The following is a 22,596-nucleotide window of genomic DNA, read 5'->3' as shown; positions in this document are numbered from 1 at the left end:
TCCCGTGGCTCTTGCGACCCCTGCGGCTCTCGCGGCCTCTCGTCCTTTTGTTGGCGGTGACACTCCCGCTTGCCGCCGACAATTCGCTTTTTCAGCCTGGGTTTCTGTGTTACCGGTTACTCTTTAGGCGATGTGCAGGTTTGGCGTTGCGGTTGAAGACAAAGGTTTTTTCCTTGGCGGGAGGGTGGTTTTTTCCCCGGGTTTTTTACCAAGTGAATACGGTGAAAGTCCGGTGATGTTGTCGGTTTTCCCTTTCTGTTTTCCACCCTCCCGCCTTGGTTTTTTCCCTTCCTTTACGGCGCTCTGGAGACTGCCTCGTGAGGAGCGCATCGCTGAGAACGGTTGGCGGAGCATGGTTCTGCCAGACTTCGCCTTTGCGCGCAACCGTGTTTGACTCCCAGCCAAGTCAGTTGTGCCACATTCGTTCTGGTGCCCCTTGAGTATGGTAGTTTTGTGCTGTTGTGCGGCCGTTTTGGGCTTTGAATTTTCGAACGCGTATGTCTTGGTGGTTTGTTACAAGCGACAGGGCCGGCAAATCTAGGAAAGGCTACCGAAAGACGAACAAAAGAAAAGGAAAAGGAAGACAAAGCACACAGCGACACAAACAAACAACGAAGCAAGTCAGACCTCAACCGGGCCCTCTGCCGGCTCATCACATCCTGGCTGGAAGTTGTGTCCAACACGCACAGCAATGCGCGAGAGAGAGTTGTAGTACATGCGCGCACTGCCCTTGCAAAGGGCGCAGCTGAGCTCCCGACGCACGGTCCGGACAAAAGCGGCTTTAGACACCCGACCGGCCGCCGCTACCAAATCGCCAAGCTCTGATAGGAACCGCGACGCCGCGACACCCATGCGGCCGTACGACTCCACAGCAAGCGGCACAAAGCCGAACGCGGAGCCCTCGCCAACCGCTTCGAAGTCCGCCCGCTTCCGCGCCTCAGCCTTTGCAGCCGCAGACCCTCCAGCCTCCGCAGCGTCTCGCATGTACGACGCAGCCGCGGGGTGCGTGACGACGCAGTCCAGGATGCGGACGCCACCGTCAGGCCAAACCACGAGGATGTCGCCCCGACGTTGACTGGCAGCCCCTTGCGCCCCCAGGGCTGCAAGGCTGCTGTAGAGCGGCTCCGCGCTCGACGCGCAACCAGCGCGGCGGATGGCATGGCGCCAGGCAGAAGCCCAGGAATCATGGCGCACAATTGCCTTGCCAGCGGTATGTTTGCACGAGAGAGGCGTGGTCCGGCGTTGTCGAATCGCCAGTGGAGCAGGTGCACGGAGGGATGTCAATCAGCGACGGCACCCCCAAGCCGAGCCGATGCCGGGCTACCATGCGAAACTCTGCGTTAGTGAGACGCAGAGCCGACCACATGGGCAGTGCAGTAAGCCAGCCTGACGACGGGCCAGTTGAGGCACTGCGAAGGCGCGCCGCGTCTCGCTGGCCCTCCACGGTGTCGGTGTCACAGGCGTCGACCATGGCCGCGCCCGCACGATCGCCCACGAGCCTCGACACGGCCCGCTGGACGTGGGGCAGGTCCTCAAGCACGAACTCCGCCGGTAGGTCCCGGGCGCTCTCTTCCCACTCGCACTCGCCGGCAGCGTCGTCGAAGACGCGTTGCCAGGCCGACAGCAACGCCGGCCGCAGCGCGCCCGAGAAGGGCTGGCATATGTCAAGACCATTCGACATGGCCTTTTGCGCCTTAGAGGCTCCCGCCACGAGCGCGGCGGCCGCGACGAGGGACGTTGCGTCGCGTAGGCCAAAGCCCCCATGCCGGAGAGGGAGTCGGAGTTGTTGCACGGCACGTGTTGACGCTGCACCGACCTCAGGCACCTGGAAGAGCGCCTTGGCGGCTACCATGATGGCATCCTCGACGCGCACGACGCTGGGCTGGAGGTGGTCCCATGCAACCGTGCGCAGCAGGTGCGCCATGCGCATGGACAGAGAGGATCGGAGCAGGGCGAATTGCGCCTGATGGCTGACGGGCAGCGCCATGAGCTTGTCCACTTGCTCGATGATGCCGTCCGCGCGGTCGGACAAAGCGGCAGCAACGTACGCGTCCGAGCCAATGGGCGTGCCACACACCGTGACGCCGCCGGGGCAGTGCTGGATGCCCAGGGCAGCGGCCAGACCCGCAACCGCCATGGAAGGCCCCTCGGTGAGCGCGCACTTGCGGGGCTGGACGCGGAGGCCAACGCTAGGCACGCCGCTCTCCCCAGTGAGCGCGTGGGAACGCCGCACGGAGGGCGTCGACCTTGCCAACCAGGTTGACGTCATCCGCAATCGCCAGCACGGCAACCGCGGGCGCGGTTGCCCGAGTGCGTTCCAAGATGGGCTGCAGCACCAGGGCGAAGAGCAACATGGCAAGGGTGTCGCCCTGGCGCACCCCTGTGCGCGACTGGATCGGGGCCGTGCCGGCTGGAGCGCCGATGACGTGCAAGTCGGTGGGCGCACCGTACGAACATTGCACATACGGCAGCAGCGCAGGCACGTATTTCTGCACTGCCGTAAACAGCGCAGATCGGTCAACCGTGTTGAAGGCATTGGCCATGTCAACGGTCAGAAGCGCGGCATCGGAGTCAGCAGCCAGCGCCGAGCGGACCGCATGCACAAGCGCTTCCACCCCGCCTGAGACGCCCACCGTGAGCTGCAGGGGCGCGAGCGAGCACCCAAGCTTCTCACAGGCTGTCATTGCGCATAGGCCGGTGAGGCGGTACAGGACCTCTCCTATCGCTATGGGTCGCGCGCCCCCATCTGGCTTTTGCAGGCCCACGAGGGAGGAGTCCAGCAGCGACGAGTGCCGCGGCAGCGTGCCCGTGAGCATGAGGTTGACGAAGGCCAGAGTGGCATTGAAGGCTGCGGACGAGGCTTTGGTGGCCGCCAAGACGTGCTCGTACGTCATGCCAGTGGGCCCGCCTGCTGAGCCGAGTTTGGCTTCAAGGCGTTTTAGTGCGCGCTCAAGCAACTCAGCGTCTATACGCAAGGGCAGTGTGGCGTCCTCCACGAGGACCGGCGGTTCAGCGAATGAGTGCTTCTCACGGAGCGCAGCAATGACGGCGGGAGAGTGCGTATCCGCCAATGGTGCCGACGCTATCACGCGCGCGCCACGGGTTACGCTACCGAGGCCGAGCATGCGTTCTACACGCAGAGTCATGAGCTGTTCAGCCGACAGGGTGCGGCGGCGTAGGCGCGGGAAGGCGGCTTCACGCTCATCGGCGGCGTCATCGTCATCCTTGTCCTCCAGTGCTTGGCACGCCTCTATGCGGACCATGCGGGCGAGGGCGCGCCTGTTACGACCATGAGACCCGCGGTTGTCGGCCAGCGCCCGCCTGGGAAGGTCCGCTAGGGCTTCTAGGGCCGCGCATACTTCTGCGGAGGCCTAGGGGTCGTCGGCGCGCTCGACCGCGTCAACCACGTCCAAGAGAGCGCGTGCGTAGACGCGTCCCATTGTGTGCGAATGACTGACGGCACAGTCTGCGGTATGTCGACACGGCAGGCAGGCTGACGTGCCGGCTGCCGCTGGACGGCAGCGCGTGCGGTGCCCGGGCGCGAGCGTGTAGCGCGCGTCCTCGCACCTTGGCCGCGACCCCGTGATGAGGGCGTCCCCTGTGCACGGCCCCGATGTTGGCGAGACGCGCTTGCAAGGGGAGCGGGGCCGCCAGGTGCGGGCTGCGCTGCGGCGGGCGCATGCATAGGGGGTGGTGGCACAGCCGGCGGGCGTGGCGCCGGCGGTGTTGGCGCGGGCAACGGCGGCTGAATCCGTGGCGGCGTAGCGCCCACGGCACGCGTGTCGGCTGTAGGGCGAATCTTAGCACGCGCTGGGACGTCTTGGGTGCGCGTTAACATGCGCGGGTCGAGCGGAACGAAGGGAGAAAAGCTTGCGATAGGGAGCGCAAGGTCCGCTCCGCGCTGCTGGACTGTGCACCCACCGGATCCAAGCCGGGTCGTCAGGGGGGACGCGCGCAGCGCGGACGCAGCCTGGCAAGTCGGCCAGCTTGACGGGTTCATATTCGGCAGGACAGACGTGGGCTCCGCCACAGAGGCACGCGAGGGCAATGCGTGCAGGCGAGCCGACTGCTCGTCACGCCACGTGAAGGACGCGCCTTCTCCGCGTGCGAGTATGTTGATTGCGGCTTGGCCATGACTCGGAGTTGTCGTGAGGAGAGCGCGCTGCGCGCCGGGGACTGTCGCGCGGCTTTGTGGTGGGGTCAGACGTGCCGAACGCCTGGGCGCTGGATGCGCGCAACCGCCCGGCGGTCGGGGGATGGAGGGGAGGGAAGAAGCAGCGTGCGCAGGTGCGTGACCGCTGGCATTTGCCAGTGATCGCATGGTAGAGGCTACCGCCACGCACCGCTCGCTTTCGCGAGGGCAGGCGCTACCGCCTGCCCTTGCCAAACCGCGGACAACGTGAACATCGGCAAGCTATAACGGGGCCGCGGTCATGGGGGTTGCCAGCCCAGTACTGGCAGGCGGGGAGGATGGCGACGTGGCATTCACGCGTTTCGTTGCTGGTTCTGGGAGGCTAGGCGGGCCTTGCGGACCGTGTTTACGTGAGAGCGCAAACCGCTGTTGGTCGTGGCGGGGCGGCGGCGGGGGCAAGGACTCGCCCTGCGGCCGGGGGTGCAGCGCGGGCTGTGGCGAGGCCGGCAGCGAAGCTCGCGGCGGGGGCTGCAGAGGGGACCGAGGCTGGGAACCCGGCAGTGAACGCAACTAGGGACGGCGGCGGGGGACCCCAGTGGGGACCTTGCTGTCCCGCCGGGAGTGGCGAGGGCCGCCGATGCCGGTCGGGGGGACGGCAACGGGCAGTGCATGAGCACACCTCCGTTAAGCTGCCACCCGCTGGACGGGTGGTTGTTTCGGATGTGCTCCAGCAGCAGCGACTGCACCGTGAAACCAGCGGAGCACTGTGGCTCTGGACACAACGAACAGAGGGGCAGCCCCGGCAGGGGCGTGCCCACCCGGTTCTCGCGGCCAGGGCGTTCATGCGCACACCTGCAGCACAGGAGCGGCGGCACAAGGGGACTGCGGCACAAGAGGCCACCCCAAAACAAGAGGAAGCAGAGCAAGAAGGAGCCAAAACCAGAAGGCCAGAGAACGAAAGAGGGAGACCAAAACCGGGCAGAAGACCTCACGCAACGAGACCAAGGAGAACCCAAACGAGCGCAGAACACGCAAGCAAGCAGGCCGAGCAGCAGAAACAGGCGAACACGCCAAAGAGAGCGAGAGAGACCACGGCCGGCTGGCAGGAAGCACAGCAACACGAGCACCCCAAACAAGCAGAGAGGCGCACCCGAGCAAAGCACAACAAACGACGCGACGGCAGCAAAGCTGAAAGAGCGAACAAAAGAAGACAAAAGCAAAAGCAAGGCGAGACCGCTGCGGAACAAACACGGCTGGCAGGCAGGAAGCAACAGCAACACGAGCACCCTAACAAACAGAAAGGCGCAACCGAGCAGAGCACAACAAGGGACGCGACAGCAGCAAAAGCTGAAAGAGCGAATAAAAGAAAATTAAAAGCAAAAACAAGGCGGGACCGTAGCGGATGCTCAGCTTAGTTGCTGACCCGTGTTGTTGCTGGCATTGTAGTTGAACAAACTCCTCTGGTGCCCGGCGACTGCGACTGCAAGTGGTCTGCCACCATTAATTGCTTCGTGGTTCGAAATATTATGTTGGCCACTCCACTGAAACTTGTTCGCCGGAATCGTCATGACTTCACTTCTGCAAGCAAAAAGCAGCAGGTGTTCTGGTTTTTGGGGACATGCCATTTTGGATTTCGGTTTCAGAGCATGTCTTGGTGGTTATTGCGGCTTCGGCTGTGGTAGTTTTCTCCTCTGTGTAACGGAATATACTACGGTACGAAACTATCTCGTACAAACTACTACTTGGTGCTTTGCTCGGTTGGGCCTTCCTGCTCGTTAGGGTGCTCGCGTTGCTGTGCTCCTGGCCTGCCAGCCGCGCCTATTCCGCTGCGGTCTCGCTCTTGTTTTTGTTCTCCTGCTTTCTTTGGTGCGTTCGTGCAGCCCTTGCTGCAGTCGCGCCGTTTGCTGTGCTTTGCTCGGTTGGGCCTTCCTGCTCGTTAGGGTGCTCGCGTTGCTGTGCTCCTGGCCTGCCAGCCGCGCCTGTTCCGCTGCGGTCTCGCTCTTGTTTTTGTTCTCCTGCTTTGTTTGGTGCGTTCGTGCAGCCCTTGCTGCAGTCGCGTCGTTTTGCTGTGCTCTGCTCGGTTGGGCCTTCCTGTTCGTTAGGGTGCTCGCGTTGCTGTGCTGCCTGTCTGCCGGCCGCGCCTGCTCCGGTGCGGTCTCGCCCTTGCTTTCTGCTGTCTGCTTTCTTTTGTGCGTTCGTGTGGCTTTGCTGCAGTCGCGTCGCTTGTTGTGCCCTGCTCGGGTGCGCCTTTTTGTTTGTTTGGGTGCTCTTGTTGCTGTGCTCCCTGCCCTGCCGGCCGTTTCTTTGGCCTTTTGTTTTTGGCCCTTGTTGCTCTGTTTCCGCTTGTTGTGGGGCGGCCTTTGTGCTGCTGTCCCCTTGTGCCGCTGCTCCCTGTGCTGCAGGCATGAGTGACGCCCTGCCGCTTGAGCCGGGTGGGCACGCCCCTGCCGAGGCTCCCCCTCTTTTCGTGTGTCCGGAGCAGCAGTGCTCCGCTGGCTTCGCGGTGCAATCGCAGTTGGTGGAGCACGTCCGAACCCACCATCCGTCCAGCGGGTGGCAGCTTAACGGAGGTGTGCTCATGCACTGCCCGTCGCCATCCCCCGGTCCGGCATCGCCGGCCCCCGCCACCCCCGCCGTGGCAGAGAAGTCCCTGCTGGAATACGCGCCGCCGTCCCCGTCGCCGGCCTCACCGCAGCCCTCGTTGCTGGGATCCCGGCCTCGGTCCCCGTTGCAGCCCCCGCCACGGCCCTCGCCGCCGGCCTCACCGCGACCCTCGCTGGGCCCCCAGCCGCAGGGCGAGCCCCCGCCCCCGCCGCCGCCCCGCCCACGACCGTCCGCGGTTGCGCTCTCACGCAAACATGGCCCGCAAGGCCCGCCCAGCCTCCCTGAGCCGCCGACGAAACGGGTGAATGCCGGGTCGCCATCCTCTCCGCCCGCCTCTACTGGGCTCGCAACCCGCATGAACGTGGCCCCGTTGCGACTTGCCGATGTTCACGCTGTTCGCGGTTTGGCAAGGGCGGGAGCTGCCGTCTGCTCCCGCGAAGGCGAGCGGTGCATGGCGGTAGCCACTGCCATGCGAGCAATGACGACCGCCGGCGGTCGCGCACCTGCGCAAGCTGCCTCTTCCCTCCCCTCGGTCCTCCAATCGCCGGGCGGTTGCGCGCACTTTGCGCCCAGGCGTTCGACGCGCTTATCCCCGCCACAAAGCCACGCGACAATCCCCGGCGCGCAGCGCGCTCTCCTCACAGCAACTCCGAGGCAGGGCCACGCCGAAATCAACATACTCGCGCGCGGAGAAGGCGCGTCCTTCACGTGGCGTGACGAGACCCCGGCCCGCCACCACGCGCTGCCCTCGCGTGCCTCTGTGGCGGAGCCCACTTCTGTCCTGCCGAATATGAACCCGTCACGCTGGCCGACCTGCCAGGCTGCGTCCGCGACGCGCGCGTCCCCCCTGAATGCCCGGCCCGGATCCGGTGGGCGCACAGTCCAACAGCGCGGAGCGGTCCCTGCACCCCCTGCTGCGACCTCTTCTCCCCTCGTTCCGGTTGACCCGCGCATGTTCAGGCGCACCCAAGACGTCTCCGCGCGTGCTTACATACGCCCTTCAGGCGACACGCGTGCTGTGGGCCCTACGCCGCCGCGGTGTCAGCCGACGCTACCCACGCCGGCACCGCCGGCGCCAGCACCACCGGCTCCACGCCCGCCGGCTGTGCCTCCACCCCCCATGCGTGCATCAGCCGCAGCACAACCCGCACAAGGCGGCCCCGCTCCCCCTACCAGCGCGTCGTGCCCACATCGGGGCCGCGCACGCGGGACGTCCTCAGCGACGGGTCGCGGCCAAGGATCGAGAACGTGCGCTGCACGCTCGCACTTGGGCACCGCACGCGCTGCCGTTCAGAGGCAGCCAGCGCGTCAGCCTGCCAGCCGCATCGACATACCGCAGACTGTGCCGTCAATCATTCGCGCGCAATGGGGTCGCGTCTACGCACGCGCGCTCTTGGACGTGGTTGATGCGGTCACGCGCACCGACGACCCCCAGGCATCCGCCGAAGTATGCGCCGCCCTGGACGCCCTGGCGGACCTTCCCAGGCGGGCGCTGGCTGACAACCGCGGCTCTCATGGGCGTAACAGGCGCGCCCTGGCCCGCATGGTCCGCATAGAAGCGGGCCAGGCGCTGGAGGACGAGGATGACGATGACGCCACCGATGAGCGTGAAGCTGCCGTCCCGCGCCTTCGCCGCCGCACCCTGTCGGCCGAGCAGCTCATGGCGCTGCGGGTGGAACGCATGCTCGGCCTCGGTAGTGTGACCCGTAGCGCGCGCGTGCTGGCATCAGCGCCCTTGGCAGATACGCGCTCTCCCGCTGTCATTGCTGCGCTCCATGAGAAACACCCGTTCGCTGAACCGCCGGTCCCCTTGGAGGACGCCACACCGCCCGTGCGTATAGACGCCGAGCTCCTCGAGCGCGCGCTTAAACGCCTCGACGCCAAACTCGGCTCGGCGGGCGGGCCCACTGGCATGACATATGAGCACGTCTTGGCGGCCACCAAAGCCTCATCCGAGGCCTTCAACGCCACTCTGGCTTTCGTCAACCTCATGCTCACGGGCAGGCTTCCACGTCACTCATCGCTTCTGGACTCCTCCCTCGTGGGCATACAAAAGCCGGATGGTGGTGCGCGTCCCATCGCGATCGGCGAGGTCCTTTACCGTCTCACTGGTCTTTGCGCGATGACAGCCTGTGAGGAAGTTGGGCGCTCGCTCGCGCCGCTGCAGCTCGCGGTGGGCGTCTCGGGCGGGGTGGAAGCGCTAGTGCATGCGGTCCGCTCGGCGCTGGCTGCTGACCCTGACGCCGCGCTTCTGACCGTCGACATGGCCAATGCTTTCAACGAGGTCGACCGGTCTGCGTTGTTCACGGCGGTACAGAAGTATGTGCCTGCGCTGCTGCCGTATGTGCAATGGTCGTACGGTGCGCCCACCGACTTGCACATTGTCGGCGCCCCAGCCGGCACGGCCCCGATCCAGTCGCGCACGGGGGTGCGCCAGGGCGACACCCTTGCCATGCTGCTCTTCGCCCTGGTGGTGCAGCAAATCCTGGAACGCACTCAGGCTGCTGGGCCTGCGGTTGCCGTGCTGGCGATTGCGGATGACGTCAACCTGGTCGGCAAAGTCGACGCCCTACGGGCGGCGTTTCACATGCTCACCGGGGATCGCGGCATGCCCAGCGTTGGCCTTCGCGTCCAGCCCCGCAAGTGCGCGCTCACTGCAGGGCCTTCCATGGCGGTTGCGGGTTTGGCCGCTGACCTGGGCATTCAGCACTGCCCCAACGGTGTCACTGTGTGTGGCACGCCCGTTGGCACGGACGCATACATTGCTGCCGCCTTGTCTGCCCGCGCGGACGTCATCATCGAGCAAGTGGGCAAGCTCATGGCGCTGCCCGTCAGCCATCAGGCGCAATTTGCCCTGCTCCGGTCCTCTCTGTCCATGCGCATGGCGCACCTCTTGCGCACGGTCGCGTGGGACCGCCTCCAACCCAGTGTTGTGCGCGTAGAGGATGCCATCATGGCAGCCGCCAAGACGCTCCTCCAGGTGCCTGAGGTCGGTGCGGCGTCTGCGCGTGCTGTGCAACAGCTCCGGCTCCCTCTTCGGCATGGGGGCTTTGGCCTGCGCGATGCGACACCCCTCGTCGCGGCCGCCGCGCTGGTGGCAGGAGCTTCCAAGGCGCAAGCGGCTATGCAGAATGGTCCTGACGTGTGTCAACCCTTCTCGGGCGAGTTGCGGCCGGCGTTGCTGTCGGCGTGGCAACGCGTCTACGACGACGCCGCTGGCGAGTGTGAGTGGGAGGAGAGCGCCCGGGACCTGTCGGCGGAGTTCGTGCTTGAAGCCCTGCCCGGCGTCCAGAAGGCCGTGTCAAGGGTTGTGGGCGATCGTGCGGGCGCGGAGATGCTCGAGGCCTGTGACACTAACACCGTGGAGGGCCAGCGGGATGCGGCGCGCCTTCGCAGTGCCTCCACTGGCACGTCGTCGGGCTGGCTTACTGCGCTGCCCGTGTGGTCGGCCCTGCGTCTTACTAACGCGGAGTTTCGCATGGCAGCCCGGCATCGGCTCGGCTTGGGGGTGCCGTCGCTGATCGACGTCCCTCCATGCACCTGCTCCGCTGGCGACTCGACGACGCCGGACCACGCTCTCTCCTGCAAACACAACGCTGGCAAGGCAATTGTGCGCCATGATATCTGGGCTTCTGCCTGGCGCCATGCCATCCGCCGCGCTGGTTGCGCATCGAGCGCGGAGCCGCTTTACAGCAGCCTTGGGGCCCCGGGGGCGCGAGGGGCTGCCACTCAACGTCGGGGCGACATCCTCGTGGTCTGGCCTGACGGTGGCGTCCGCATCCTGGACTGCGTCGTCACGCACCCGGCGGCTGCATCGTACGTGCGAGACGCAGCGGAGGCTGGAGGGTCTGCGGCTGCGAAGGCTGAGGCGAGGAAGCGGGCGGAGTTCGCGGAGGTTGGCGAAGGCTCTGCGTTCGACTTTGTGCCGCTTGCTGTTGAGTCATACGGCCGCATGGGTGTCGCGGCGTCGCGTTTCTTGTCGGAGCTTGGCGACCTGGTGGAGGCGGCAGGTCGGGTGTCCAAGGCCGCTTTCGTACGGACTGTGCGTCGGGAGCTCAGTTGCGCCCTGTGCAAGGGCAATGCGCGCATGTATTACAACTCTCTCTCGCGCATTGCCGTTCGTGTCGGGCACAACTTCCGGCCGGGCTGTGATGAGCAGATGGAGGGCCCGGATGATGCCCGTCTTACTTAGTTGTTTCGTTTGTGTCGCTGTGTGCTTTGACTTCCTTTGTTTTTCATTCGCGTTTTGGTGGTCTTTCCTGGTTTGCCAGCCCTGTCGCTTGTATCTCGTACAAACGTGCAGTATTTGCCAGATTTTGTCATCCTATGGGTCAAGATGTCTGAAACGCATGAATTTTGGGACAGAAATGGGGTCGGAGCATGCTGGCGAGCGCTCGCGCACGCTCGCACAGAACATCAGCACAGCATGCCCTAGACCCAAATTGATTCATCAGCCAATGACGGCAAGAAATCGATGCAGAGAATGTTGATACAGCCTTGTAGATACCTCATAAACGACCTGAGTATTTATTACAAGCGCCAGGGCCGGCAATCTAGGATAGGCTCGCGACTTCCGATCCTCGTTTGATGTGGCCACCGACGCGGGTAGACGGGATGCGGCTCGTCTCTTAGTGCTGCGACTGGTCCTTCCGCGGCGTGATCACTGCGCTGCCTGGTGCTGCCACTACGCGTCTTAGCAGTGATGATTTTGTCTCAGCTGGACGCCACCTTCCAGGTCTCGGGGTGCCTGTTCGGGTAGCAGCTCCGCCTTGTCTATGTGGAGCTGGAGATGCGGGGAAGCCAGATCATGCGATGGTCTGCAATCAAACTGCTGGGATGGCAACGTTACGCCACGATATCTGGGCTTCCGCCTGGCGTCGGGCCATCCGTCGTGTGGAACCAGCATACAGCAGTCTGGTCGCTCATGGCCATTGCAATGGCGCTGCTGGTCTGCGGCGTGGCGACATTCTGGCTGTCATGCCGGAGGGCCGCACCGTCGTCTTGGATTGCGTGGTTACGCATCCTACCGCAGCTTCCTACGTTCGTGGCGCGGCTCGTGATGCGGGTTTTGCCGTGTTGCGGGCGGAGCAGGCAAAGAGACGTCAGTTTAAGTCACTTGGTCAAGACGTCGGCTATGACTTCATACCGCTTGCAGTTGAGTCGTTCGGGCGCCTTGGGCGAGAGGCTTCGCGTTTCTTGTCGGACCTAGGCGATGTGGCGGCTGCAAGTGGAGGTGTTTCGAAGGCAGCATTTGTGCGCTCGGTCCGGCAAGAACTCAGCTGTGCTTTGTGCCGTGGCAACGGGAAGATGTATTACCGGTCCATGTTTTGTTTTGCACAGAATGTGGGCCGGCAGTTCATGCCGGGTTGTGAGCTGCCGGTTGATGAGGCAGGTGAGGTGTAGAGGGGTTGGTGTGTCGTGTTGTAGCGCTCCTGCTTTGCTCTCCCTTAGTCTTGTCGGCTGGCTGTTTTGATTGTCCTTTTCTTTCTTTCTTTGTTTTCCTGTGTGTTTGGTTTGATTTTCTTTCGTGTGTTCTTGAATTGAGTCGTCCTTGTCTGCAGTTTATTTCTGCTTTGCTTTCCCGCTTCGTTGCAACACGGAAAGGCTACCTGATGTATATATATGCAGGCACGCTTGCCGACAATGAATATGCTAATGCTAAACAACAGCACTGCAGTCGTGATGAGCGCAACGGCTCTCAGCAGCTTCTTCGTCCCGGTGTGGGTGGATGGGGTGCTAAATATAAACTTATTATCAAGGATTTTGTGTCGCTGTGTGCTTTGTCTTCCTTTTTCTTTTCTTTTGTTCGTCTTTCGGTAGTCTTTCCTAGATATGCCGGCCCTGTCGCTTGTAACACAATTATCGAGGACATTCAGGCGAGGGCATTCGAACAATGTAATGAAACCCCTGTGAGTGGCCAGAACCCGTCAAGGCCCATCTGCGCAGCACCACGCAATGGAACCTTCCGAAGCGGAGTCAGCCTTCACCCGCCTTGCGCAAACTACGAAGTGAGGTGCTCTAGGGAATCCTGGCGTTTAGGGGAAAGGCGGAGACAGAAGGATGTCCGGAATCGGCTTGCACCGGAGGTTCCCAATGTTGGCACTTGGTAAGCACTTTCCAAGGCCATTGTCACACAAATCGCCCAGCTGGGCGCCTGCAAACGTGCCTGCTTGTCAGTGTGTGCATGGCAATTGTGCCAACTTTGTACACTGGACACCTTGAAAGGATAGTTCGGCCGGATTTGTATACTTAGCCTAATATTTTGAAGGTATACCTCTACATATTTCCCACCCTTTTACATACCTGTGATTTACACCAGGCTCCCGTGACCGGTGTCACACTTCTCATGCGTTTCAGCAGACGCTTGGCTGCAGATCCTGAAGAATGTATATGAAGGCCCTAGAACGAGATACTCGGCGTTCGTTAGAGAGTAGAAGTTCTTTTACATCAGGATATTGTGCCCGCTTCACCCTTCTCAACATGAAAGCTCTGCATGAAGTCGATTGGCCTGGCATACCTGGGCAGCAGCGGACATTGCGGACGTCGCAGAGCTGACAAATTTTGATAAAGCTGGCCGAGCAGAATCCTTTTGGCGGGTCCGGCAGGAAGAGCTGGTTGCATGGGTCATTTGTCTTGGCACCTGCATACCGGCAAGGCCCTTTACACCCTGCGCTCTCTAGTGACTTGCTCGGGCATACACCTGAGTACATATGCACGTGAACGTGTCCTTCCCACACTCTTGAGTCACGCCCTCAACTTGTTCTTTTTCGTGGTTTGGAGTTCTAAGACGACGAAAATCGTGATCATTGGGCCCTTAGCTATGTCACTCGAGTTGCAATTATACTTGCCAGTATCCAATAGCTCCCATTAGACAAGCAGTTTCCCATCTGATTTTTTCCGTTTCCATCCGATGCGGTCATGTTGTGAAAAAGTACGCCATTGGGCGTCAAGCATCATATGTTGGCTGTTGCACGCCCATACCGGTCAACACTCCATGGGTGCCCCGAGAACGCACAAACTTGAGCGAATATCTCAGAGAACTTGACTCTATACTGAACGCTTCTACACTAAGGACACACTGCTCCTGGCGGCGCTGGAGTGTGGTGCCAGTCTGGTGTCACCACTGGTGAATAATACCTGAAATAAAAGGATTGTTCTCAATGCCATGCCTCCCCCATCTTCGACGGTGGCTGGCAAGGCTGCGTGTTCCAATGCAAGTGATGCCTGTTCTGATCTCTAATGAGACAGGGACCAGGGAATCATACCCTGACAAATACATGGTGGTTGCCGGTCATGGTTGATGCAGCATGTCTATTAGACATTGTCTAGTAACCCTGCACATTGCTTGGGTGGCGGAATGTGCTTTGTTCGACAGGAACCCCAACTCCTTGAACTCCGCTATAAAATGTTTGGATGAAAACATGATTGGTACAACAGGAGGGCGCAAGGTGACCCCACGAAGCCACCAACTGTTGTCTAGACTATGGTAGATGGGGAACCCCACTGCCTGTATCCGCGCGATTTCGGCACTCAAGTCCATACTACATTGCTTGAGATGCATGTCGCCTGCCGGAATATCTGCAGGTCCAGATGCCTGAGAATCACGAAAGCTGGGAAGACTGCAATGCGGGTCGAATCCCATCCAGGCAGAGCACTGGCATGTCAGTAAAATATAGGTCAAGGTTAAAAATATAGGTCAAGGTTACCTGGGCAGCAGGGTGTGCCGAGAACGCCGCAGACGCTGCACTCGGGCGGAATGCCAGGCCCAATGGGAGCTTTGCAGTATGCTTTCGGAGCGTCTGGGATGGCTGAGGGACTGCATAGCTGTCCTGCAGCACAATCAGTGTCAGACACCTGGCCTAATGATGAGGATGTGAGGTGATGCTCACTTCAAGCTTTATCTCGTGCACGCAGCTGAGCGTACATGACATGCCTGTTCCCACCGCTGGCGGTCGATGAGTTAATGACTCATTTTAGAACACCACCGATAGTTGTATAATACTATCCAACAAACTGTCAATGGAGCAACCCCTCTAGGGGTTGCTGCATCTACCTGGACAGCTTCTCCCATGTGGCATCGGCCCGTGCCGTGGCACACAAGCTTCCCTGTTGTATTGGTAATTTATCTCAGTTAGATGCCTTGGTATTCAACCGGCTTTCGTAGGTCCAGTCCAGAGAGCTAAATCCATACCTGGGCAGCATGAGGGGGGGACGGTCTCCAGCCCAGTAGGCCTTGAGCAAGGGCGGCACACCGCTCCCCCGCCTATGGTAGGACGGCAAAAGCCAGTTCCAGCAGCGCAAGAGTCAAAGTTGCCAGCCCCTGCAGAAACCCAAAGAGCACAATCAGAAGCTGGGCATGACTTCAAGGCCCCAAAGGCGAAGCGAGCATGGAAAAGCTGCACTGATGGTGCTGTCACCGCTGCTGATGGTATGTGCTGAAGGGGTGGGAGTAGGTCTAGATGCGGATAACATCAGGCAGCTGCGACCGGTTCCTTAGTCAGAGGCAGCCAGGTGATGTGAAGGGGTGGGAGTAGGTCTAGGTGCGGTTACACCAGGCACTGACAAGGCGTGATTGACCCCCCTATTCTCTTCTCTTCTTGAGGAGCTCTTCGGCTTGCAAGGGGTACTAAGGCATACGTGCGCTGTTACACTATCAATGATAAACAAAGGGGATGAGGACAGTTTCTCCAAAGTAGCAACTGTCACGATCCAGCATGTCGACCAAGTGTTTAATATCATATACGATAGCTTAACCTGAGCTATGGTGATTCTGCTTTTCTGTGTTATGAAGTATTCTATGGTAGATCGTCCATCCGTGTACACCTGTCCCCCCATGCAGACGCCGGTCAATCGCCAACGCCATCCTCGTCACCTTTCACTTCGCACGGGACATGGCATGGTTCCGTATCAAACTCATTCAAACCCCTTACTGAGTTCAGAAGTCAACAACCACCTGTGTAGAGGCTATGCTTGTTGGTCATGCGTAGCTGCAGCTTTTATGTCTTGGCCCTGTAAGTGAGTGGGAAGTCGTTCAGGTAGGGGATGACCATCCTGCTGACGTCGTATGGGATGCTGTTGCTTTTCAACTGAGCAGTGTCCCGACAGTCTACGTTTAGACAGAGCGCACCAGTGCAGCAGGTTCTGCCCAAGGGGACGATGGCGTTGTTACATTTGCAGATAACGCGCTCCGCTGTTTTAGTAGTGACCGTCGTGCAAAGTCCACCTCCAAGCGCACAGACACTGCCAGGTGCTGTCCCTGCAGCCGCCAACAAAACATGTCGTCTGCCGACAGTATGCAGGCTATCACTGATTCCAAGTAGCACCTGAAGTTGTCATTGGACCTGTGGATGCGGTCTCGAGAGAATGTTGCAGAACACAAAACAACGATTACACATACATAAACAAATGAATTGAGAATCCCCCCTCCGCCATGAAGCACGATTAGAATGTGTGTGGATTTCTTCCACAGACATTCAAGGAACTATTAGAAAAGGATTCCTGCGTGAGATCACCATCAATCATGCCACAAGCGACGGTCCAGGCAACATGAAGTTGCGCATTTGCATCGAGGCACAGCCAAACTCTCCCTACTGAAGGTATGTGCGCTGCGCATGTACAAAGTTTTGCAGAGCGTTGAGGTCCATGCCCGCACAAGGACAGGAAGGAGGCATGCATCGGCAGCACTGTGAACACCCGGCACTTTGGTCCGACAAGATCCGGCAGTGTGAGGGCTTCTGCAGTCGACTGCTGCGGGCCGCAGTCTGCGGTGCAAATGCGCAGATCCGTTTGCATGCACGCTCGAGCAGCAGAGCAAATTCATGCGCGTTCGCACATACGGCGAAATGCGGCAAAGAGCCAAGCAAATAAACAAACGTACCCGGGCAGCACTTCGTGTTGAATGACCTTAAATTGTCATCGCAGTTAGGTGCGCCTGCATGAATTCGCACAGGCTCGTTGGGGACATCAGCTGCTCGATTGCTTTTACGTCGAACTCCACATAATATCCATGTGAGCTCCATAAGACAAGCGCCAATTCTCCAGACAGACACGCCGCGAATTGACAAACGTTTGAGATATAGCCGTTTTCCTCCGTCAGGCTATGGACGCTATTGCGCAATGCAGAAAATAGGTGCCCTGAATTCTGCTCATCCCACTCGCCACTGCAAACGTGATACTGTGAAGCAAAGAATGTGGAGGGGTCAAACGGAGCCGTGCCACCATCGTCCCCTCCGTGCGGATGTCTACATCCATAGGGGTGTATTTGAAATACCATGGAATTTGAAACAAGGGTGACAGGATCCCTGCCATCTTCACACGAAGCATTGTACGCACAGCTCACTTGAACTGAACATACAAAGGATTAGTGGTTTTACGGTGCGGGTTGAGGTGAACACGAACCTGAGACCTGCGCAGTAAGCAACGCAGCCGTGACGAGGACGATGACGCTTAAGCGATACATTGCGCCTGCATGCAATGCGAAATACGAGTCGCAGGTCTTGAATCCACCAAATTTAGTTCGTGAGGGTCCTGTTGCAGCCTGAACGTCACACGACAAAGTGCAGGCATACATGGAAATCTGACTCCTGCAGGACTTCGCTGTCCCGAGTCTCAAGCCGTGCGACGGACAATACATGGAGGAAGGAATGTGAAGGAGTGGTCACCTTACACGCCAGTGCAGGAAATGTATTGTGGGGCCTGGTTAATGGCGAAAACTTTCACTTAACCTAGCTGCTAACCCGAGGGATACCCCGCACGCTTGGTCACACATCAGCATGCGTCATGCACATGGAGCATGTATACGCTGCCTGAATGAACCCGGCATGCGCGTCCACCTGAATTCCAGGAATTTGAATTGCTAAAAGGACATAAGACAGCGATTTATTGGCATCGATGTCACCATGTGGTAAGCTTCAGCCCCTGTCACCATAGCATTTCGGACCACACCTAACTGCAGTGACTGTCATGTCGCCCCAACATGCATGCAAAGGAAGCCCAGAAAAACGAAAACACGCGCAAGCGTCAAAATCCAGATGCTCGACACATATAAGCACACGATGTCAGCGAGGACGCCACAATGTTGCGGCACCTGATACACCGCACTCCAAACTCAAGTAGTAGGCGTAACCACGAAACATTGACAGCAGTGCAGAGGATTCCTTCAATTTGAAAATTTGACAGAATGTTGCCCTGCTCGGTTGTATGGACCGTTGTGGAACATGGTTTCAAGCCATATTGACGTCATGCCACATGTGATGCCAACACTACCAACTACCAGCTTAGCAAAAACGTCAGACATGCATGATGCAATTCTCCAGCACGCAAAGGAGTCCGTGAGAGTTATCTCAACAGACAGTCTCTCACTCAATGAAAGCAAGGTCGTACCTGAGTCCGTTGAAATGAGGGCAGTCGACCGAGAACCCTGCAATTTGGCGGAACGTCGGCAGAGCGCTGCATACACGGTAGAGCTGCACAGCGTGTTTTGCCGGTTATTGTGAAACTACGCCTCACTCCCATGCGGCTTCGTGCCACGAGTCACGACATGTACGCCATGGCCACTGATCTGGGGCTATCTCGGACAGTGGGGCCTATCCGAGTACCTAGCCTAGGTCATTGAGTCCTGGTAGCCACTACTCCCGTTAGCACAGCTTGCCACGCAAGGTATCTCAGAGATACAGGGCCATGCCTGAAGTTGCCGCACGTCCTTGATGGGCGTTCTATACTCAGCCTGGAGCCCACTGAGCACTATTCGCATAAGACAAGCAAGGCAATTTCTGGTGGGGCTCTGCCCAGTGTCGTTGTGCACGTTGCACAAGTGGTCCGGCAGCGAGCCAGAAAATGCGCGGTGACTGTCACGTTTTCGGGACTCGCCGTCGAGTTCACATGGAGGAGATATTTCAACTTTCAGGCACTCCTTATGTAGATGCATGTAACTAACAAAATTGGCCGAAACTGATGTCACGCTCACTCTGCCTTTTGACAATCTCTAGCTGACGCTTTAGCGTACAATATTTCCGGTACTGCACTGATCAGCGCCAGCGCCGCACACAAGGCCAGAGCCCCATGGCGCACGACCCTGTCAGCGCAGTGCGCGCTTGCTGGGACATGGCATGATGGTACAATTCCCGATTGATCGACACCACTTCAAGCCACGGTAACATGTTTGTTTGATCAAGCGCCAACGCGGTGTAATCCGGGAATGACGCCAGCAGCAAGAGCCTCATCCTTCCAGGATGCTGTCACGGTTTTCGTTTTTGTGAAAAAATGCACGCCCGACTTGCCGTACATAGGCAAATCGCCATAGAACGAGCGACGCCAGCCAGTGAACGAGAAGAGGGGCAAGGGAACGGGAATTGGAACGTTGATGCCCACCATGCCAACGTCCACTTCAGCCTGGAACTTCCGTGCCACTGCACCAGAGCGAGTGAAAATGGCGGTACCGTTTCCGTGCTCGTTGCCGTTGACGATAGAAATGGCCTCGTCAAGGGTCGAAGCCTCCAAGCACACTAGGACGGGCCCAAAGATTTCCTCCGTGTAGCAGTCCATTGAGGGCGTGACATGAGATAGCAGCGTCGGTCCCACGAAGTTGCCTGCACGCGGCCTTAGCCTTTGGTGCATGCAAGCACAACGCACATCATTGTGGCATGCCATCCAGCTGGTGTGCCGGCTCAAGGATTACAATAGATGGACATCCGGCGATGCAGGTTCTCGACAGTCTCTATGTGATGTGATGCCAGCGTTTCTTTTTACGACACTACCGGATCCACACGGACATTGGCAACTCCAAGAACTACTTGAAAATCAGTGCGATCTCTCCATTATATAGTAAACTGTACTGCAATGCCAGATCAACACCTGGTGGCGTTTGTGGTCCACTCCCCTGCGTTGAGGGGTGCTCTGCAACCCCAAAATGTCTGGCGATCTTGAGTTGCAGAGCACAAAATTGATGCCATGCGAGTCATCTCTGGTTATACCGAACCCCATGTATAACAAGCCCCCAATTCGAGCGAACCACATCATGGGGCCGCAGAAGCAAACCCCTCTGAATGACGCCTGGATATAATCAACCCCTCCAAGTAGCAAACCATTTTTCCAGGGATGAGAGGGTTCATTACAACAAGGGACGACTGCTACTTCTGTGGATGGATGACCTGCAAACTGTCGTTGACGAAATTCGTTGCTCGGCGCTCATGCAGGCCTGGCTACCTTGGTTATTTGTGCATGGAAGTAACCGGGCAACATTGCAGTGTCATCGCGATTGTGCTTGCGCGTTGTATTCGACGTTGCAAAGCCGGATGCAGTGAGGGCAGGAGCGTGCCATGAGGGAAGCCGGCCACCTGAATGCCACGGCCATCTAGGAGACACTTGGCACCTTGATCGATGCCAGATTGGATGAGGCGCTCCACACGAGCCTTTGACTCAACGGAGATGACTGGGCCCACATCTGTGGTGCTGTCAAAGCCGCTTCCAACCTACAGAATTGCCCACACTTCACTGCGCTGACGGCATATGATTGACACGATGCAAAGGAGCTTGCTGGCATGCCACTCAGGCTGACTGTGAGTCTCAGCAGGGAGTTTCCCTGTCTTTCCGTTTCGCGCGAGCTTTTTCTGGCCTGCTAGTTCTTCTGAGCATATAAATGGTTTCAATTACCCGTCCCTCGCGCGTCCCTCGCTCACGCAAGGATGAGGGTTTTGCGAGTCGGCATTGAGGTGCGAGGGTGAAGCTCCGGCATGCCGTTTCAGCTTTAACGCTGGCAGACAACACAAGCAACCATCAGGAAGCATGAATTCCATGGCAACACGAGCTACAACAACACCGCACCACACACCACATACATGCCATAGAAGCGCGATCAGCCCACGGCAGGAGGCCCCGACAAGCATGGCAGCCCTACACCGCACCACGCGTCGAAAACAACACACACCTTCAGCGACCGCACGTGCCGCAGCAACGGTTCCCGCCAGCGCTCGATGCCGCCGACAAAGACAGCCGCAGACAGTGCCATGCAGCGCTGTCCAGCGGCGCCAAACGCGGCGCCAGTGAGGGCCTTGACGGTGGCTTCGACGTCCGCGTCCGGCATGACCACAGCGTGGTTCTTGGCCCCCATGTTGGCCTGCACGCGTTTTCCCGCCGCGCACGCGCGCGAGTAGATGTGCTTTCCCGCCGCATCGGAGCCCACAAAAGCCACCGCGCGGATCGCAGGGTCGTCGCAGATCCGATTGACGACATCGTGAGCGCCGTGGACGACATTGAGGACGCCCGGGGGCAGCCCCGCGCGCTGAGCGAGGTCTGCAAGCATCATGGCAGCTCCCGGGTCCTTCTCGCTGGGCTTGAGGACAAAAGTGTTGCCGGCGGTGACGGCGAGCGGGAACATCCAGAGCGGGATCATGGCGGGAAAGTTGAAGGGGCAGATGCCCGCGACCACGCCAAGCGGCTGCCGTATGCTGTAGCAGTCTATCCCGGAGGCTACGTTCTCGAGGTGCTCTCCCATGAGCTCCCGCCCCATGCCGCAAGCGGCTTCGACCACCTTTGCAGACAGAGCAAAATGTCTTGACGGGAAGTAATGACATTGTTTTACGAAATGAAAACGTCACAATGATGTTTTTATTGGTTTCCATGTCAAATGGACTTCTTCGACAGCGCTGCAGCGCCATCCCCATGAAGGCAGGTACTTGCACACTACCCAAACTCGGCGATCAGACGGGATCTGGTCATGGTGGCACCTCCCCAACATACTCCTGAGGTTTTCTCCTTCCAAACTACTCCTGAGGGCACCGCAACGTTGATTGCCTTGATGTTGGTGCCCTGAACAAGCACTGCACGCGAAGCAGCATGGCGTCCAAGTCCAAGTTGTCGCCACCAAATGCCACTAACCTGTGACTAAGACAATCCCTACTCCCACATATGGGTTGGAAACATACCTCCAACGACGAGACATGTTTGACACCTATCTCCGGAAACTTGCAACAGGACGCCGCGCACAGGCTTCAAATATATACAGGCTAGCGACGTCGATGTTGCTGAAACTGGAAAAAAGTAGAATAGTGAACTCAGGCATCCCGAGATGAGCATGAAAGGCTTTGTTGGTGGACGCGCGAATGAGCACCAAAGTTCCACGATTTGATACACCAGACAATGGAAATCTGCTTCGCAAGGAGGCGCACCTCCAGTCCCCTAAACACGTCACCATGCGCGTCTGCGATGGTCTTACCCTGCTCAAGGGTCACGAAGCGTGCCAGCTCGTCCTTGTGTGTGTTGATCAGGTGCAAAAAGCGCTGCATGATGCGTTGACGGTGGGGAATTGATGTGACCGACCATGCTGGAAACGCATGGTGGGCCGCCTTCACGGCGTCGGAGAACTCGGCAGCCGTCGTTTCGGGGACGCGGTTGACGACCTCTTGGGTGGCAGGATTTTTGACGTCGATCCATCGGTCTGCTTTGCTCTCGACGAATGCACCTCCGACCAGGAGCTTTGCGCTTGTCTCTAAGCTCTGAAATTCACAGCTGTGACTGAACACGCGTACGGCACATGCGAAGGGGATTCCGTGTGTATGCCGCTGCTCACATGGCATGTGCACGCTCCAGCAAGTTCGGCACGTGGATCTCTACTGCATGTGGTGCAAGGACGTGCGGCAAGGATCAGGGGCATGTTGCGTCCAGCTCCTGAGCTGCTCTAGGGCATGAGGACTGGACCAAAAACTTATTATTCTTTCCGTACTTTACTCTGGTACGGCCCCACGCTTGTTGTGAAATATGGGACACTTGTGTCACTTGTGAGAAGCGGCGCTATCTCCAACTGATGGACATACGATGCCGCTTCATGTTTGGCGGGCCAATTGGAAATGGGCTATCGTCAGTAG

At 59.1% G+C, this 22,596-nt stretch overlaps 2 protein-coding genes across 2 annotated transcripts; both read right to left on the bottom strand.

Moving 5' to 3' along the window:
* Positions 1-2,189: 2,189 nt before the first annotated feature.
* LOC149808896 (uncharacterized) lies at positions 2,190-3,263 on the bottom strand. Its single transcript, XM_089995111.1, has one exon. The coding sequence runs from the start codon at positions 3,261-3,263 to the stop codon at positions 2,190-2,192; it is 1,074 nt and encodes a 357-aa protein (XP_089851237.1).
* A 15,641-nt stretch (positions 3,264-18,904) lies between these two features.
* Positions 18,905-22,308, bottom strand: LOC149808895 (methylmalonate-semialdehyde dehydrogenase [acylating], mitochondrial-like). Its single transcript, XM_089995110.1, has 4 exons — positions 21,901-22,308; positions 20,661-21,263; positions 20,052-20,205; positions 18,905-19,323 (listed from the first exon to the last, which is right to left on the bottom strand). The coding sequence occupies exons 1-4, from the start codon at positions 22,306-22,308 to the stop codon at positions 18,905-18,907; spliced, it is 1,584 nt and encodes a 527-aa protein (XP_089851236.1).
* Positions 22,309-22,596: the final 288 nt, after the last annotated feature.

Source organism: Nuphar pumila, unplaced genomic scaffold, assembly GCF_984573655.1.
Source record: "Nuphar pumila unplaced genomic scaffold, dmNupPumi1.hap1.1 HAP1_SCAFFOLD_2034, whole genome shotgun sequence".
In the NCBI taxonomy this organism is placed as follows: Eukaryota; Viridiplantae; Streptophyta; class Magnoliopsida; order Nymphaeales; family Nymphaeaceae; genus Nuphar; species Nuphar pumila.
This window is presented reverse-complemented; position numbering and strand designations above follow the sequence as displayed.

Coding starts and splice junctions, on each gene's coding strand:
- LOC149808895 (XM_089995110.1), bottom strand. CDS start 22,308: ATGCCATGTGAGCAGCGGCATACACACGGAATCCCCTTCGCATGTGCC. Junction 20,206..20,660: donor GGCACGTGCGGTCGCTGAAG/GTGTGTGTTGTT, acceptor GCAATTCTGTAG/GTTGGAAGCGGCTTTGACAG. Junction 19,324..20,051: donor GGTGGCCGGCTTCCCTCATG/GCACGCTCCTGC, acceptor GGCCGCGTGCAG/GCAACTTCGTGGGACCGACG.
- LOC149808896 (XM_089995111.1), bottom strand. CDS start 3,263: ATGGTCCGCATAGAGGCGTGCCAAGCACTGGAGGACAAGGATGACGAT.